General features: G+C 41.8%; 2 protein-coding genes across 2 annotated transcripts; both read left to right on the forward strand.

Annotated features, from left to right (window-relative positions):
- The first annotated feature begins 2,004 nt into the window (after nt 1–2,004).
- gp1bb (glycoprotein Ib platelet subunit beta) lies at nt 2,005–4,862 on the forward strand. The gene is made up of 2 exons (XM_004547034.3): nt 2,005–2,101; nt 3,516–4,862. Exon 2 carries the CDS (start codon nt 3,528–3,530, stop codon nt 4,134–4,136), a length of 609 nt encoding a protein of 202 aa, XP_004547091.3. The 5' UTR covers nt 2,005–2,101; nt 3,516–3,527; the 3' UTR covers nt 4,137–4,862.
- Nucleotides 4,863–5,630: 768 nt separating this feature from the next.
- Nucleotides 5,631–14,888, forward strand: dhx37 (DEAH (Asp-Glu-Ala-His) box polypeptide 37). Its single transcript, XM_004547033.4, has 27 exons — nt 5,631–5,785; nt 5,965–6,080; nt 6,172–6,341; nt 6,882–6,994; nt 7,101–7,464; nt 7,561–7,709; nt 7,810–7,902; nt 8,012–8,108; nt 8,460–8,573; nt 8,663–8,879; nt 9,171–9,269; nt 9,353–9,423; nt 9,509–9,644; nt 9,732–9,808; nt 10,326–10,558; nt 10,677–10,788; nt 10,877–10,983; nt 11,583–11,771; nt 11,963–12,087; nt 12,376–12,492; nt 12,576–12,748; nt 12,828–12,942; nt 13,279–13,416; nt 13,496–13,590; nt 14,130–14,203; nt 14,334–14,431; nt 14,516–14,888. The coding sequence occupies exons 2-27, from the start codon at nt 5,978–5,980 to the stop codon at nt 14,590–14,592; spliced, it is 3,456 nt and encodes a 1,151-aa protein (XP_004547090.3). The 5' UTR covers nt 5,631–5,785; nt 5,965–5,977; the 3' UTR covers nt 14,593–14,888.
- Nucleotides 14,889–16,849: the final 1,961 nt, after the last annotated feature.

Here is a 16,849-nt window from a genome sequence, read left to right on the forward strand (position 1 = left end):
TGAATGCTTGTGGTGACAGAGTGAATTTTAGCTGCTTTAGTCAGCTCAGTAGCATGAAATGTCTTTTCTTAACCTAAAATAATTCAAAAGAATTCACAATCTAATCATTTGTTTGTTAATTGTGTTTTGTCTTACTGATTTGTATCTGCAAACTAATTGGAGTAAAATTGCAATTTGCTTCTCCGAAGGGCTGTATGAACATAAAACAGAAATATCCAAGATCACTACAACTTCCTCAGATTTGTTTTTAAGCATATAAACACCCCAAAGTCAAACTGGGGTTTCACTGCTCAGAGAGACTACAACAAGCGCGAGACTTACATCTCAGAATCTACACGCCTCAGTTAGCATGTCAATGTTGAAGTTCATGACAGTACAATTAGAAAAAGACTGAACGAGCATGGTCTTGGTTGGAAAGGCTGCCAGGAGAAAGCCTCTTCTCTCAGGAAAGAACGTGGCACAGCTCAGATGTGCAAAGCTGCATCCGAACAAATGACAAGTTCTCGGTGATGGAGGTGTGATGATTTAGGCTTGGTTTGCAGCCACGGGACCTGGGCACTTTGCACTCATTGAGTCAGTCATGAACTCCCCTAATATCAAAAGTACTCTAGAGTTGAACTGAAGCTTGGCTGAAAATGGGTCATACGACAGAAGAATAAAGGTGTTGTAAAGGTGCAGTGAAAGTCCAGAAATGCTGTGGGAGCTAAGAAAGCTGTGCATAAACGAACGCTCTATGAACTGAAACTGTGTTGTAAAGAAGAGTGGGCCAAAATTCCTCAACAACACTGAGTCCTACGAATATCTTTATTTGCACATGACTGTACGTAACCGCTGTCAGACAGTTTAAAACAGAAGAAAAAAAATATGTTTTTGATTTTTCAGCATTTATGTGCTCCTTATTGGCTCCTTATGGAATATTTAATATTAGACTTAATACATGCCATGTCTGGCGTGCATTAAGACACATAAACTATAAAATTATAAAAGTAGATTATAAAGAATTGTACACTTCAAATTATTACACATATTTAATACATGTTTGTAGTTTGCTATACAGAACTAGGAAGAGTCTAGAGGGTCGTGGGGTGGAGTGAAAATAAGTCATTAAAAACTTTATTGTCCTCACATTAAATTCTCCATTTATGTCATGATGGGAAAAAAATTGTCACGGTCTGGGTGTGTGGCTGTAAAATTCCGCTGAAGGTCTGGACCTCCCTGGTATCCACCCATGGGCAGGGCCTACAGCCTCCCTCACCTGAAGCTGATTGAAGCAATTAGGTTGGAGATTTAAGCTGCTTGCTGACACTGCTTCCTCGCCATTTCATCAACTAGCCTATTTACTCCTGGGAATTCCATCACACTGAACAACTCATCTTGGAAATCTGGTTAACCCGCCTGCTTTCAGAATCATCTCCTTGCCTCACCTGCCTGCCCTTACACCACCACGGGACCTTCACCGCTCAGGACAGCTAACACACACCACCAAACCCACCCGGGCTGCACCACCTCTCCTTCAACGCTTCCATCTCCCACCTGCACATGCGTACCTAATCACCAGCCAGCTGCCGTTGCTTTCTTGGGCCTGTCTCCTTGCTTTATCCCTCTCTCCTGGCCAAGACCCTCACGCCCCATGTGTCAAGCCTTAAGCCAAGTGCCATTGTAAACATCATCCTTGTGTTAGTTAATAAAACTTTGTTAAACCCTTTCCTCAGCCTCCGCTTTGGGTTCTCTGCATGTGGGTTTGATCTTTGGTACTCAGCCTCCGGCCGTTTTGTGACAAAAACATTTCTAGCCTCATGTGATCTCAATAAAAGGCCGACAATCGATTACTGTGTGAAAATACTCAAACTTTAAAAATAAAGAAAATCTTTTTACAGCTCTTTTTAGAACTTTATTAGGATTTAAATCATCAAAACATAGCGGGTGGCATGTTTTCCACGTTGGTGTGCATGTTCTGTGCGTGCATGTGCACAGGCGTGTGCATGCCTGAGCTCATAATTTGACAGCGGTCTTTATCAGTGAGAGCCAGCTGGCAGTAGCACACACTCTGAGAGCAACTGTAAAAAACAGAGTCATCTCCCGAAGACGCGACGCACTGAAGGTAAAAGACTCTCCTCAGACCTTGTTTAGACTTTTCAGGTCTGCTGTGACATCATCAGTTTAATTTATTCCTCTTAAAGTTAAAGTTGATAGTTGATGTAATTACTGTGTTCTGTTTTCATTTACTCTACAGTGTAATGTACTTAGTATAAATGTGTGAAAACAGCAATGGGGTTGTGCAGCTTGTCATCAGCAGGGAGGTGTTTCCTGTAAATGTCAATGCAATTGACTAAAATTATCCAAAATTAATAATTTATCCTGTAAAACGTACAAATTTGTTATTTATGAGTACACATGATGACCTCATTATTACCATATTCTAAACATATGTGGTCATTTTGTATTGTTTATGTGTTAAATTTGTTCAAATAAATTATGCCCTAGTTTTAGATCATGTATACATCACATGCAGTTTTACATGTTTTATAAAGTCTGCATGAAATTTACTGCTAATGTCATATTAATCAGGACAAACTGCTCAAACAATGTATGATCAAATACAAAGCAGATACTGTGACCAGTAAAATGAAAACACCTGCACACATGAATGCATTTTTAGCTACAACAACACAAAACTGCAGCCTCACAACAGAACTGAGACTTTGTGTTTTCTGATCATTTACGTTGAGATATGAGTTTGCAGTGGACACTTGTTTGTGACACACAAACAATGACAGGCAGAGGTAACTCTAGTTTTCGAATCATTATCTCAAAATGTTGAGTTCCTTCTGAGTAAGATCGAGTTTTTAAGACGCAATTTCAAGATATTTAAACCAAAACCTTCCGCACTCATCCACGCCTCGTTTCTGTTACCTTGTGTCCTTTCCTGATTTTCTCTTCACCGATTGGCTCCTGTTTTCTTTTGTCTTTTAACTGAACTCAGTTTGCACACATTATACAAGGACTACACTCCTCCATGGGGCAGCAGCTCAGAGTTTTTTCGGTTCATGTGCGTCTCCTTGTGCAGTTAAATAACCTTTGGTCTGAAGTAAAATAAACCATAAGTACTGATTGCTGGCTCTGTTTTTGCTGATAATCCTTTTCTTTGAACTTCCAAATTACATTTATGTTATATAGAAAAAAAACCCATAAGCTCATGTATGTCTGATTTTTTCCCTCTGGCACTGGTGTGGGCATCAGATCTAAAGATCCATCATCAGTCCAACCCTTTAGATCTGAGCAGCTCTTATGCAGGCTTTACTGCCTTAAGTTAGAAGAGTTTATCTTTTTGCACAATGTGGATTTTTGACTTTTTTTTATGTCAGCGCATGATGAGTTTTGCATAAACACACTAATGATCTTCATGGCTTCAATAATATACAGTGAAGAGATTGTTTCACACGATACATACAAAGGGCAGTTTTACAGTTCACCTCACTCTAATTAACCCTTGATTCCTCCTCTCTCCTCTGCAGTGATTAGGAACCATGAAGGAGTTTCTGCTCATGTGTCTGCTCCTCTTGTTTGGAGGTCAAAGGTCCTCCGCCTGTCCCCATCTCTGCTCCTGTCACGGCAGCCAGGTGGACTGCAGCAGCAGATCTCTCACAGCTTCTTCGCTGCCTTCCAGTTTCTCTGCTGGGACCTCCGAGCTCCGTCTCCACAATAACCTGCTGACCACCCTCCCTAACGGGCTCCTGGACGATCTGACCTCCCTCCGCTCCGTCTCTCTTCACGGTAACCCCTGGGCGTGTGACTGTGGCGTCCTCTATCTGCGAGCCTGGCTGCTGCGCCAACCTGCTGGCAGCACATCACACGTGGGCGTCAACTGCAGCTCCCCACCCAAACTGAGAGGTCGGCTGGTGGCGTATTTAACTGAGCAGGAGGTGCTGGACTCCTGCCACTACTGGTACTGTGACCTGGCTTTGGCCTCGCAGGTGTGTCTGCTTGTATTTGTGGTCGTGCAGGCGGCTCTGCTCGTGGCTCTCGTCTTCTTCCTCAAGAGGTTCGAGAAGGTGTCTAAAGAAGCAAAGAGAATAACAGAGGAGAGCTTTAACCCCGTGGATGGTCAGAGGGAGAACGAGTACATGCCTTTATAGCCGTGATGTGCGAAGGGCTGATCAGCATTTGAACACCAGGGATGAAACCTCTGTCACTGTGATTTTAAGTTTAGGTGTCAAGTTGAAGGAGTAACCTGAAAATAAATATATTCAGATATGTAGAAACATAAATATATTAAACACACCAAGTTTCAGCTTCGTTTCAGGAGAGAACTCGTGAGGAAGATTTTAGATCTGAAAGGCTTGGATACAGTTTTCCCCCTTTAATTTGTCACATGTCCAGTTGCAGACCACAGTAGACCACTGTAAAATGAACTAAACAAAAACAAAGATTATTTTATCTGAGAGTAAATAAACTAACGTGTTAATAATATCATTGTGTTTGCTCTTTACACGTATCTGATCAAATGATGTATGAAACCTGATTTATCTACAAAATGTTATTTAAAAATCATATTTTATGATTTTTAAATAAAATAATAATCCATGTGTTGTTATTATCTGGATTTAAGCATAATTGAAGACCAAATGAAGGGCAGATATGTTATTTGTATCTGTTCAGGGCAATTTCAAGTTGTTTATTCTTTTGAGCTTTATTTTAGGGCAAATCTCATGATGTCTTTTGCCATTTTGCATTCATACATTGTGTAATTTGTAAGAAAACAAAGCAAAAGAAATTATTCTGATTGATGTTTTGTCATATTTGTGTAACTTTTAAGCACAAAACAAATGGTTTGATTAAATTTTTTTCTAATTGTTTCAAAACATTGTACACTTTTTTCACAATTGTATTACAAATTTCATTGCTTCCTTAGCATCCTTATTTATTATACCAACCCTCTACATGTCCTCTGTCATTACATACATGAACCTCCTCTGAGGTTTTCCGTTTTTCCTCATGCCTGGCTCCATCTTCAGCATCTTTTGTCCAGTATATCCACTATCCCCCCTCTGAATATGTCCAAACCATCTCAGCCATATCTCTCTAACCCTTGTCTCATAATCTCTCAACCTGAGTTGTTCCATCTCTTGTGTTTTTCTCAGTTTCACAGTCTCCAAACCAAAAATCACAGCAGGTCTCACTACCATCTCTTAAACCCTCCCTTTCACTCTTGTTGCTATCCTTCTTTGACAAATACCCCCTGAAACTAGCCTTCACCCTGCGATCTCAACAGAGTCCTCATACACGTCCTGTTTCTCTCTTGGCACCCATGTTTTCTCTAGAGCCACCAAAATACAGCTTTAAAATGTGCCATCAGAAGAACTTCAAATGTGTTACATCACAATTTGGAAGATTTTTGCATTCGTACGTCAAATAAACATCAATCGGACCAAATCATTATCATCAAAATAAGCTTTTTGCCATCTGATATTGGCTGACCCCATAAGACAAAAAGGACCCTTATACGTCATTTAAATGTAAGTATTTTGAGTTGATTAAATAAAAATCAATAAATAAAAAATATTATAGGTTATACAGTTTAGGTTATAAACAATATTTTTAGTTAGGATCACTAAACAACGGGACGTCGAACTTTTTCTATAGCGGAACGTTCCTACGGAGTCAAATTTTAGCGACGGACCGGTTTGGTTGATGAACACTTAAATGTTTACACGTGAGGTTAGTGCACTGCTTCAGTTTTTGGATCCAGGTGTTTAAAGTCAAATGCAGCTGTTCAGATAAGAAGGTTTGTATTTGGAGGTGTTCACAAACTTTTAATCGGTTCTGTTAATAACAATTTTAGGCTAACGATAAAGTTACCTTGTTAGCTGTCGATGTTTAGCAAGCAGTGTTTCAGACTTTTTTGGTCTTTCTCATTATAACCGGTGGCTTTGGGTTCATAGCTTTTTATTCACTGACCTACAGACTTAAGTTTAAAATGGGAAAACTAAGGAAAAAACACAACTGGAAGGGGCGACAGCAAAGTGACCCTCCGCCATCTGCAGATGAAGAGAAGACAGAAGTTGTTGTGGAACTCAAAGGTAGCAGGAAAACATCAAGAGGAGAAAACATCTTTGACTCTTTGCATGTCGTGCATTCTGTGACCCTGACTCTTCTGTTTGTATAAATCAGATGGGTCCATACTGAAAGGTGTAGATGAGAGCAACGCCTTGGTCCTCCCATCCAGCAAATCCAAGAAGAATAAATCCTCGCTGCCACCAATCTCCAAGAAGAAGCCCCTCACCAAGAAGCAGAAGAAGGAGCTGCAGAAGGTCCTGGAGCGCAAGGAGAAGAAAGCTCAGGTTAGGAATCTTCGTACGTTTAGTTCTCTGTGAGGTTTTTCTATTTCATGTCGACATTAATAACTAGACTGATTACTTTAGTGACAGTGATCCATTGTTTCTAAAGTCCTGAAAGAAAGTTAATGATTTGGTTTTTAAAATGATCAAAGTGAAGTCAAAGTTGATCCTGAAGATGTGAAAATGTTTGATTTTCCTCAGTAAAGTGGAGCAGATATGTGTTATGTGCCGATAAGTACTCTGACTCTAGATATAGAAGCTGAGTATTGAGCACAGTACGATGTTGTCCTTATATTTACTGTAGCTTGTAGCTTAGCTTGTTCTCTAAAGTAATTTGAGCTATATGCTTGAAAGATTTGAATCAGGTGAAAGTTTGTTGTTATCGTTGTTTTGTTATCAGCACTGAAACATGGATGTTTTTATTGTGTTGTAGTGATATTTTATTATAATAGTGATATTTTATATTACTCTCTGCTCTTTGAGGGCTGAATTTTAACAGTCAAGCTCACATGCCGTTTACATGTTGCTCTCTCTTCTGTCCAGAGAGCAGAGATCCTGGCCAAACTGGCTGAGGTGCAGCTTCCAGAATCCGAACTGAAGCTGCTGTACACCACTTCCAAACTGGGAACAGGAGAAAAGCTCTACCAGGCTAAACGGTAAGAGCACAACACAACGTGTTAATCAAGACGGAGAACATGTGTGATTGTTTCTCGGTGGAGAAGGTGGAGTAAAAGCATCTTGTCTTCTTTTTTTTTTATTCAGGTCAGCAGATGAAGTAAAGAATGAAGACTCTGGCCCAAAGATCAGCAGCGTCAGCGGAGCAAACAGGAAGAGAAAATGGGAGGAAGATGATGATGATGATGAAGAAGAACAAAAGGCAGAAGAGAGCAGTGATGTGGACACATCATCTGATGAGGATGAAGATGAGCAGGAGGATGAAGTTAGTAACACCACAGATATGAGTGAATGTAAGGAAACCAGCTCTGTCTGTCAGGAGACCAAACATGAAGTGAAGGTGGAGCAAGATGGAGAGAAAGAGAAGAAGATTTCAGATCAGGAGAAAGTTCAGAAGAAGCCGTCTGAACCAGCTATTTTCATTCCTGTTGATAGATCACCAGAAGTACAGGTGAGCACCTGAGACCGTAAAAGCATCCTGCAAACTAGAACTTAGAAAGGTGTTTTTGTGCATTTTCATCAATTCTGCATTACGATGATGCTGCAGGAGGCTCGTCTAAAGCTGCCCGTTCTGGCAGAGGAGCAGGTCATCATGGAGGCCGTGAGAGAAAATCCCAGTATCGTCATCTGTGGAGAGACGGGGAGTGGAAAAACCACTCAGGTGCCTCAGTTTCTGTATGAAGCCGGCTATGCCAGGTAGTTTGTCCAGTTTATGGTGTTGCCTTTGTAAATGTTTCATTGGAGGAAAAAAAGTGTGTGTAGTTCACGTCATCCTGCTCACTCTTGATTCCTGCAGTGGCGGGAGGATGATCGGCATCACAGAGCCGAGGAGAGTAGCAGCAGTGAGCATGTCCCACAGAGTGGCCAAAGAGATGAACCTGCCCACACAGTAAATTAACCATTCTGTGTTCAGAGTAATTAAAAAAAACAAAACAAAACATACAGTTTAAAAGTATAACTTTGTGTTGTTAATTATATGTTTGTGTGTCTGTTATCAGGGTTGTGTCGTACCAGATTCGATACGAAGGGAACGTGACGAGTGACACAAAGATAAAGTTCATGACAGACGGTGTTCTGCTGAAGGAGATTCAGAAGGTATCATCTGCTTTCTACTGGGTCACCTAATAAATAATATGACAACAGGATGGAGGTGGAGGATCAGCCAGGTGGATGACTCGGCCTTTTTCATTTTTCACAAACGATTTCATCAGTTTGGACCAATTAAATCAGTTCTAATGAGGAAAGTTAATGCCTCACTTCCATGTTATTTGTATTAACCAGTAGTAACAAATAGTTTTTGAATTGTGTTCTGAATTAAAGGTCAAAAAATATTTGCAGTATGTTATTTTTCCCCATCTTTGAAGAAGCAGTAAAGGGATAAACAAGCATGGATTTAGTGTTACTTCAATTGTCTCCAGTTTTGTCACAGACTATTTTGTGTTGCAGGATTTTCTGCTCCAGAAATACAGCGCAATCATCATCGACGAAGCACACGAAAGGAGCGTCTACACCGACATCCTCATCGGATTATTGTCTCGTATCGTCCCCCTCAGAAACAAGGTGGGAATATCTTAACGTTTCCAATTTACGGGAAAAAAAGGGGGTTGTTTCTATAAAAACCTCTCCGTTTCTCCTCCATCTGTCTGCAGAAAGGTATGCCTATGAAGCTCCTGATCATGTCCGCTACTCTGCGGGTTGAAGACTTCACAGAAAACCAGCGGCTGTTTCGGACGCCTCCTCCCGTCATCAAGGTGGATGCTCGTCAGTTCCCGGTAACTATCCACTTCAACAAACGCACCCCGCTGGAGGATTACACTGGAGAGGCTTTTCACAAGACCTGCAAAATCCACCGGATGCTGCCTCCAGGTAGGTTTTAGAGTTTATATTTATTTACTACAGAAAGTGGTGAACAAAGAGGGGGATTTTGATGAAAGTAAAACTGAGGATATGGGTGATGGGGCGCCTCTTTAAGGGGCTGACCATGCGACTCACGTAAGGCCATCTCAAAGCCCTGGGTTCAAATCTACCCAAGGTGGTTTTCTGTATTTGCCTGTAAAAATGACTTGTGGTGTGTCTCATTCAGGTAAACTGCAGTTAGAGTTCAGTCTTTCCACAGATACAGTCTCCACTTCTTTTATAACATGTTTTGCATTTTAGGTGGTATCCTGGTGTTTCTGACTGGTCAGGCTGAAGTTCACAGTCTCTGCAGAAGACTGAGGAAAGCTTTCCCCTTCAGGAAGGGTGACACAGCTACAGGTGAGCGGTCGGCCTCCTCAAACTCTGACGTATATCTGAGCTGGGACTGTGGTTCTGTGTATTTACTTGAGTTTTGTATCCAGCTGAAGATGAGGAAGCCGAAACCTCAGAGGCAATGAGGAAGTTCAAAAAGGCCAAACAGAAGAAGACTGTTGTAAGTCAGCTTTTTAAAAAATATATTCTGTCCACCTCAGTCCTCAACAGATATTGAACAGAAGTGTTTTAACTGTTGTCTCCAGTCTCTACCCCGAATCGACTTGGATAACTACTCCGCCCTGCCAGTGGATGAAGGTGATGAGGACAGAGAGGCGGGGATCGGAGACGAGGAGGATGGAGACTCCGATCTTGACCTTGGAGATGATCCTGCTGATGCAGGTAAGCCACTCTGAATAAATCTCCAGTCCAGGTGGATGCGTTTCAGATGAGCAACATTACAAATTCTGCCCTGTTTCCTCTCCGTAGAGGAAAAGGCGGACGCGTCCATACCGCTCTATGTCCTCCCACTCTACTCTCTGCTGGCCCCAGAGCAGCAGGCTAAGGTGAGATTAATATCTTATCACAGAACAAACTGATAAAAAAAAAAATCATACATGACAAGAGAAGTGCCGGTGCTTGTGCGATAAAGTAAAATAAACGTTTTGGTTTTGCTTCTGATCAGTCAGACTCATCATAAAACAATACTTTAAAGAAATCTTTACTTCCCAGCAGATTTCTGTAGTTTTATTTTGAACTGAGTTTAAAATTTAAAGTCTAAACTTTCTGATTTAAAGTGCATGTCACTATAATTTCTAATAGCAGCCACTCAGTAGCTTCTGCTTTTAGTAAATAGCCATCACAGTTTTATTTATAGTGTAGGGATAAGTGCTTTTTGCTCATTTGGTTTATGTGCAAAATGAAGGGTTTAGGAAAACTAAAAGCTCCAGTTTACTGACTTTTCTAAACAAAATGTAGCTTTATACACCCTTTGAGTTCTTTTTCAGACTTTTTTTCAGTAGTTTTGGAGTCACATGATGCTTTTATGATGACATCATGTATATGCGTTCTTTTTGGCTGCAGGTGTTCAGGCCTCCTCCTCCCGGCACTCGTCTTTGCGTCATCGCCACCAACGTGGCAGAGACGTCTTTGACCATTCCGGGGATCAAGTATGTGGTGGACTGCGGTCGAGTTAAGAAGCGTTTCTACGACAAAGTGACCGGAGTGTCATCCTTTAAAGTCACATGGACCTCACAGGCTTCAGCCAATCAGAGGGCTGGCAGAGCGGGACGAACCGAGCCAGGACACTGCTACCGGTCAGTGCTGTTAAACTACGTAACCCTAAAACCCTAATTAGAGAGGGTTGTTTTGTTTTTTGAGGGTTTTTTTTTACACAACAAGGATTTTCACCACAGTTTCTCCTTGTTTCTGCAGGTTGTACTCCTCTGCAGTGTTTGGAGACTTCGCTTTGTTCTCAGAGGCGGAGATCACTCGCAGGCCTGTGGAGGACCTGGTTTTACAGATGAAAGATCTCAACATAGAAAAAGTCAGTAAAATCTGAAATGCTGTCTTAAAGGGGAACAAAATTGTGATAACAGGGTTTTAACCAGAGTCATATTTTGTGTTTTCTGCAGGTGGTCAATTTTCCTTTTCCCACACCTCCCTCTACTGAGGTTCTTGTTGCAGCAGAGCAGTTATTAGTGTCGCTGGGAGCTCTGGAAGAGCCTCCGTGTACTGGAAGGTAATTTTTTACTGTTCCATTTAAGTGTAATTGATGAGTCCCCTTTTTTTCTTGGAACACAAAATATATTTATTAAAAGGGTGGTTTTACTTCAAAGATGGCTCCTGCATAGAGACATGGAAAAAATTTAAATGAAATCTATACTGGGCAGAATCCTGCAGGTATTGATATTGTACGTTTCAGTTTACTTTCATGCGTTTTAGCTCCTAGCTGGTGGCTCCTAGCCTTCACTGTCTAGAGCAGCTGTAGTGAGTCATAATGTTGTTTAAATGGACACTTGAGCATTATCAGGATTTCTGCTTTAATAAAAGCATAAAATTCAGTTTAATTCAGTTTTATTTAAATCAAATCACAACAACCGTCGCCTCAAGAAACTCTAAATTGTAAGGAAAAGCCTGTGTGTATATTGTGAGAGAAAACCCCAACAATCACACAACCGCCTTATAGCAAGCGCTTGACAACAGTGGGAAAGAAAAACTCCCTTTTAACAGGAAGAAACTTTCTTGAACACACTGAGTAATCACTCACTACAGTTTAGAAAAAGTGAAAAGGTATAAAACAGTCTTGTGCAAACTTGTAAACTGTTTATTTCTTATAAGGTTGAAAGACATGCAGCGAGCGAAGCTGAGCTGTCCCATCACCCCTCTGGGCAGAGCGATGGCGTCGTTCCCCGTGGCGCCGCGTTACGCTAAAATGTTAGCGCTCGGGAAGCAGCAGGATTGTCTGCCATACGTCATCGCTGTGGTAGCAGCCATGACAGTTCGGGAAATTTTTGAAGACCTCGACAGGTGAGAAAAGTGTAAAAATTGATGCTTTGGAGGAGCAGATCACCACATATAGATGAGACTAACTTTAAATGTAGGATGAAATCTTGAAATACCCTTCAAGCTCAGTCTGTTTTCGAGCCGTATATATATGATTTTTTATTTATTTTTAATAGCTATAATTTTTTTTCCTTTTCCTCTGTTTCTCTCCTCAGACCTGCTCGTAGTGAAGATGAGAGCTCCAAGCTCAACCAACGTCGAGCTCGGCTGACCCAAATGAGGAGGTTGTGGGCTGGGCAAGGAGCCTCGCTTCTGCTGGGGGACCTCATGATTATGCTGGGTGAGCTTACTCTTTGTTCAAGTTGCACTAGTGGTCAGTATTGTACAACAGTGTTTTAGGCAGTCTGTTAGATTGCATGCTTAGTGTGTTGTATGGCTCCAAAACCATAAATTCCTTAAAGGTTTTAGCAACAAGCCGAATTTTGAGGTGAAGCTGAAACAGCAGGAGGCTCTTCATTAGAATAATTTTTACAGAGACAGATTTAACTGGGGTCCATGAAGCCTTTTAAAAAAATGTACTGCTTGAATATATCACATATGTTAATGACTTGCATTCCTGTGTCTCCAGGTGCTGTTGGTGCTTGTGAATTTGCTGGCTGCACTCCCAGGTTTTGTGAGAACAGTGGGCTGAGGTATAAAGCTATGGTGGAGATCAGAAAGCTCAGAGGACAACTTACCAATGCAGGTACATGCACACAGCAAACTCAGATAATCAACATGTCTGCCTCTGAAACACAGCTGCAAGTCATTTTTCTTCCCTCCTCCCAGTGAACGCTGTGTGTCCAGAGGTGGGGGTCTTTGTGGATCCCAAGATGACTCCACCGACGGAGCACCAGGTGGTTTGCTTGCGGCAGATTGTTCTGGCAGGTCTCGGAGACCATCTTGCGAGGCGTGCCCAGGGAGAGGATTTGGTGGACCCGAAATGGAAGAATGCATACAAGGTCTGTAATTGAACATTAGAAGTATATACTGTGTTATGGGTCTCTTCACATCCTCATCTTTATCCATTTTTGCTCATAGACGCCACTTATGGATGAGCCTGTGTTCATTCATCCAAATTCTGCGTTGTTCAAAACGCTGCCAGAGTTTGTGGTCTACCAGGAGGTCATGGAGACCAGCAAGATGTACATGAGAGGTAAATGAGACTGAAAGGGAATAAAATCACATGTGTCCTCTTAATTCATGACTGCCCGGATGTGTCTGATTCCTACGTGTGTGACAACTTTTTATAGTTGAATATATAAAAGGGACTACCTTGTGATTAAAAGGTTGTTACTGCATGAATCTGCAGGTCCATCTTTTATAGTCTGTGGCACAGTCCTGATTGTATGGCTGCTTACATGCTTGTTTTTAATCATTTTTACCTATTTTCTAAATATCTTCCTTCTTTAATCCCTAATTAAAGGACAAAGTGGCGCTGGGTTACTGAAACAAGATTTGCAGACTGATGCCTTTCCTTTATTCCTGTCAGGTGTTTCAGCTGTTGAAGCAGAGTGGGTCCCACAGTTTCTCCCGCAGTACTGTCACTTTGGCTCTCCGCTAGAGTCACCGTCCCCGTGGTTCTGTTCTTCTACCGGCACCATCAGATGCCACCGTTCAAGCACCTTCTGTGAGTTCTCCACAGCCGAGCACTAGAGCTGAAACCTCTTTCTGCCTACAGTGGATTAACTGCTGTGTTCCTCCTGTAGTCCGTGTGGGTTGGCAGTTGCCTGCAGTGGAGATGGAGTATCCAGAGGGCCTGGAGCGCTACAAGCTGTTTGCCAAGTTTCTTCTGGAGGGACAGGTACTGGTTTTTGTTTATCCTGAGCAATCCTTCCTGTAGTTCATCCATCCATTTTCTTCCGCTTATCCGGGGCCGGGTCGCGAGGGCAGCAGCCTAAGTAGAGAAGCCAGACATCTCCCCCGCCACCTCCTCCAGCTTATCCGGCGGAACACCAAGGCGTTCCCAGGCTAGCCGAGAGATATAATCTCTCCTGGTTCTGCCCGGTTTCGTCCTCCTGGTGGGACATGCTTTACTCTGAACCCCTCCCAGATGGCTGAACTCCTCAGCATATCTCTAAGAGGGAGGCCGGCCACCCTTCTAAGAAAGCTAATTTCTGCCGCTTGTATCCACAATCTCGTTCTTTCAGTCACTACCCAAAGTTTGTGATCATAGGTGAGGATAGGGACGTAAATCCATTTGGTTTGCATAATTATCCTTGTGACAAAAACAGTAATAGATCAATTAAAAACACGGGAAACCTTGCAAGGGCTGCACAATTAATAAACCTGCCAGGAGCAGTTATCTCACTCACTGTAATGTGTACTTTGTATGGTTAACAGGTTTGTCCTGCACTAAAGAAACACAGCAGTCACCTGCTCTCAAACCCCTCCATCATGCTGAAAACATGGGCAAAGTAAGTTGGTGCTCTCACACACACTTTTAATCCCTTTTTACTGCATTTCTTAATTCATTTACTCCATAAACCAGCGCATCTCGAGGAGTTTTTTTTTTTCCTCTTACTGTCACGTCTTTGCTGTTTTTAGGTTGCAGCCCAGGACAGAGGCTTTCCTGGGAGTACTGGTGTCAAAGAAAGTTGACTGCAGAGATGCACTCCACTCTGTCTGGAAGACTGAAGAGAAATGTAAGCATTAATGTTGTTAGTTTGCTTCTGATTTGGTTAGTTGTTTTGTCATCTAATTGTAGAATTTTTTTTCTCCTCCTCCAGTTCTGCTTACTGCATACTGCCAGTGGTTACCTGAATCTGTGTACCAGGAAGTAGCTAAAAGTTGGCCTCCTCTATAAAAGCCTGCGTCTAAACAACCGAGATAATACAACAGACTCTTGACCGGAGACATCACATGGAGCTACATTTTGGCAGAGCCTAAATCTTTTGACTGTGGTGTCTGTTTTTTATGGTTAATCAAAGGGTGTTTACAATATCACAACACTGCCTTAGTATTAGTTTTATATTTTATTTACTGTACCACTTGTAAAGAAGATATACAGGCACAGTTGAAATGTCTTTTAACTTGTAATCAGTGTGCTGCTGTTTATGTGTCTGATTTGGTCTTCATAAGACTTATAAACACTGACTGTGAGAGGCTGGCATTTGACCTTTTTTCATGCTTATTAATACGTGTGCTTGAAGGTTAAAGGTCAACTGAACCAATTTTGCACTGTATGGCATTTTATTTGTCATGAGGATTATTACCAGCTTATGAAGAAAATAAGACTTGATGTCAGCTTGGGCTACTCTAACTCTAGGATGGAGTCAGAGTCAACAAACTGTTAAAGCAAGTGGATGTTTACTAGGTGGGAGTGGTTGAGAATGAAAGCGCTGAATAAGCTTTGTGTAAAATAACTTGAAAAAAAGAGCACTACCAGGGGTGGATCTAGAAGGGTGGTGTGGGGTGGCATGTGCCACCCTAAAATGTTCCCTTGCCACCTTAACTGCCACCCTAGTTTTGTATATGACAGTGTTTATTAAAATAAGACAACATTAACACTTTGAGCCTAGCTACAGTTAACCCTGAATATAAATTCTAAAAGTGAATATATTGCATAGTGTTACCCTCCTCCCACTCACCATTAACAAATGGTTCAGCCCAAAGTGCAGACCGGCTTTTTTTCTTGTTGTCAGTAGGAAGCGATGCCTATGACTGTGCCAGAGCACATTTTAAATCAACACCATGGGCATTTCAGATTTTACACAAAAAAAAACCAACAGTGTGAAACTTAATAATAATAATAATAATGGATTGGATTTATATAGCGCTTTTCAAGGCACCCAAAGCACTTTACAATGCCACTATTCATTCACTCTCACATTCACACACTGGTGGAGGCAAGCTACGGTTGTAGCCACAGCTGCCCTGGGGCAGACTGACAGAAGCGAGGCTGCCATATCACGCCATTGGCCCCTCTGGCCAACACCAGTAGGCGGTAGGGTAAAGTGTCTTGCCCAAGGACACAACGACCAGGACAGAGAGCCCGGGGATCGAACTTAAGTAAGACTTGTGTTTGTGTTGCTTTCTGGATTTTATACTTATTGAGCTACATATTTATTAATTATGCAGGCTATAAAGTACATAAATGATAAATGGCCTGTATTTGTATAGCGCTTTTACTAGTCCCGCCTAGGGACCCCAAAGTGCTTTACACACCCAGTCATCCACCCATTCACACACTGGTGGAGGCAAGCTACAGTTGTAGCCACAGCTGCCCTGGGGCAGACTGACAGAAGCGAGGCTGCTATATCGCACCATCGACCCTTCTGGCCAACACCAGTAGGCAGTAGGTGAAGTGTCTTGCCCAAGGACACAACGACCGAAACTGTCCGAGCCAGGGCTCGAACCAGCAACCTTCCGATTACAAGGCGAACTCCTAACTCTTGAGCCACGGTCGTCCCACATAACATCAAAATTCACATATTTTATCTAATGGAAATCTTCAACTATGTGGGCTACAGAAAATGATTAAGTTATAGACGATATTTATATGAAATATATGTATACTTAGTGCATTTGAATCATTTTAACCATATGTAACACCTGCATATGTTTTTTAAAGGCTTTGATTTTGCCACCCCATTTGATTTCCATGCTACCCTAACAAAATTTCTCTCACTCTGAGTGCTACAGATGTGATGTTTGCTTAGAGAGTGTTGATGGAGAAGTATAAAGAAGGTCAGGAGTTGCATTGTGTCAGTTGTGCATTGTGTGTGTGGAGCGAGAGAAAGCATAAGGAACTGTAGTCAGGTATACCAGAGAACTACATGAGGGTGGAGCAGGACATGTATGAAGGCAGTGAGACAGTTTTGAAGGTCTTTGTAATAGTTACAAAGTAGCACAGGAACAGAGCCGGAGGGAGAAAGAGAGCCAGGGACAACAATCATCCACAACTATTTTCAGTTGTGGATGATAAAGGATTCAGAAAGTTTATTCATGCATGCCCATATGACAGAGAATATGCATCTTCTTTTTGTTTTCATATTTTAATTTATATTTAATTGTGTTGTGGTTTGAAGAGTTTTGTGTTGTTTCACTTTAAATTTGTTTAA

Source organism: Maylandia zebra, linkage group LG12, assembly GCF_041146795.1.
Source record: "Maylandia zebra isolate NMK-2024a linkage group LG12, Mzebra_GT3a, whole genome shotgun sequence".
Lineage (NCBI taxonomy): Eukaryota > Metazoa > Chordata > Actinopteri > Cichliformes > Cichlidae > Maylandia > Maylandia zebra.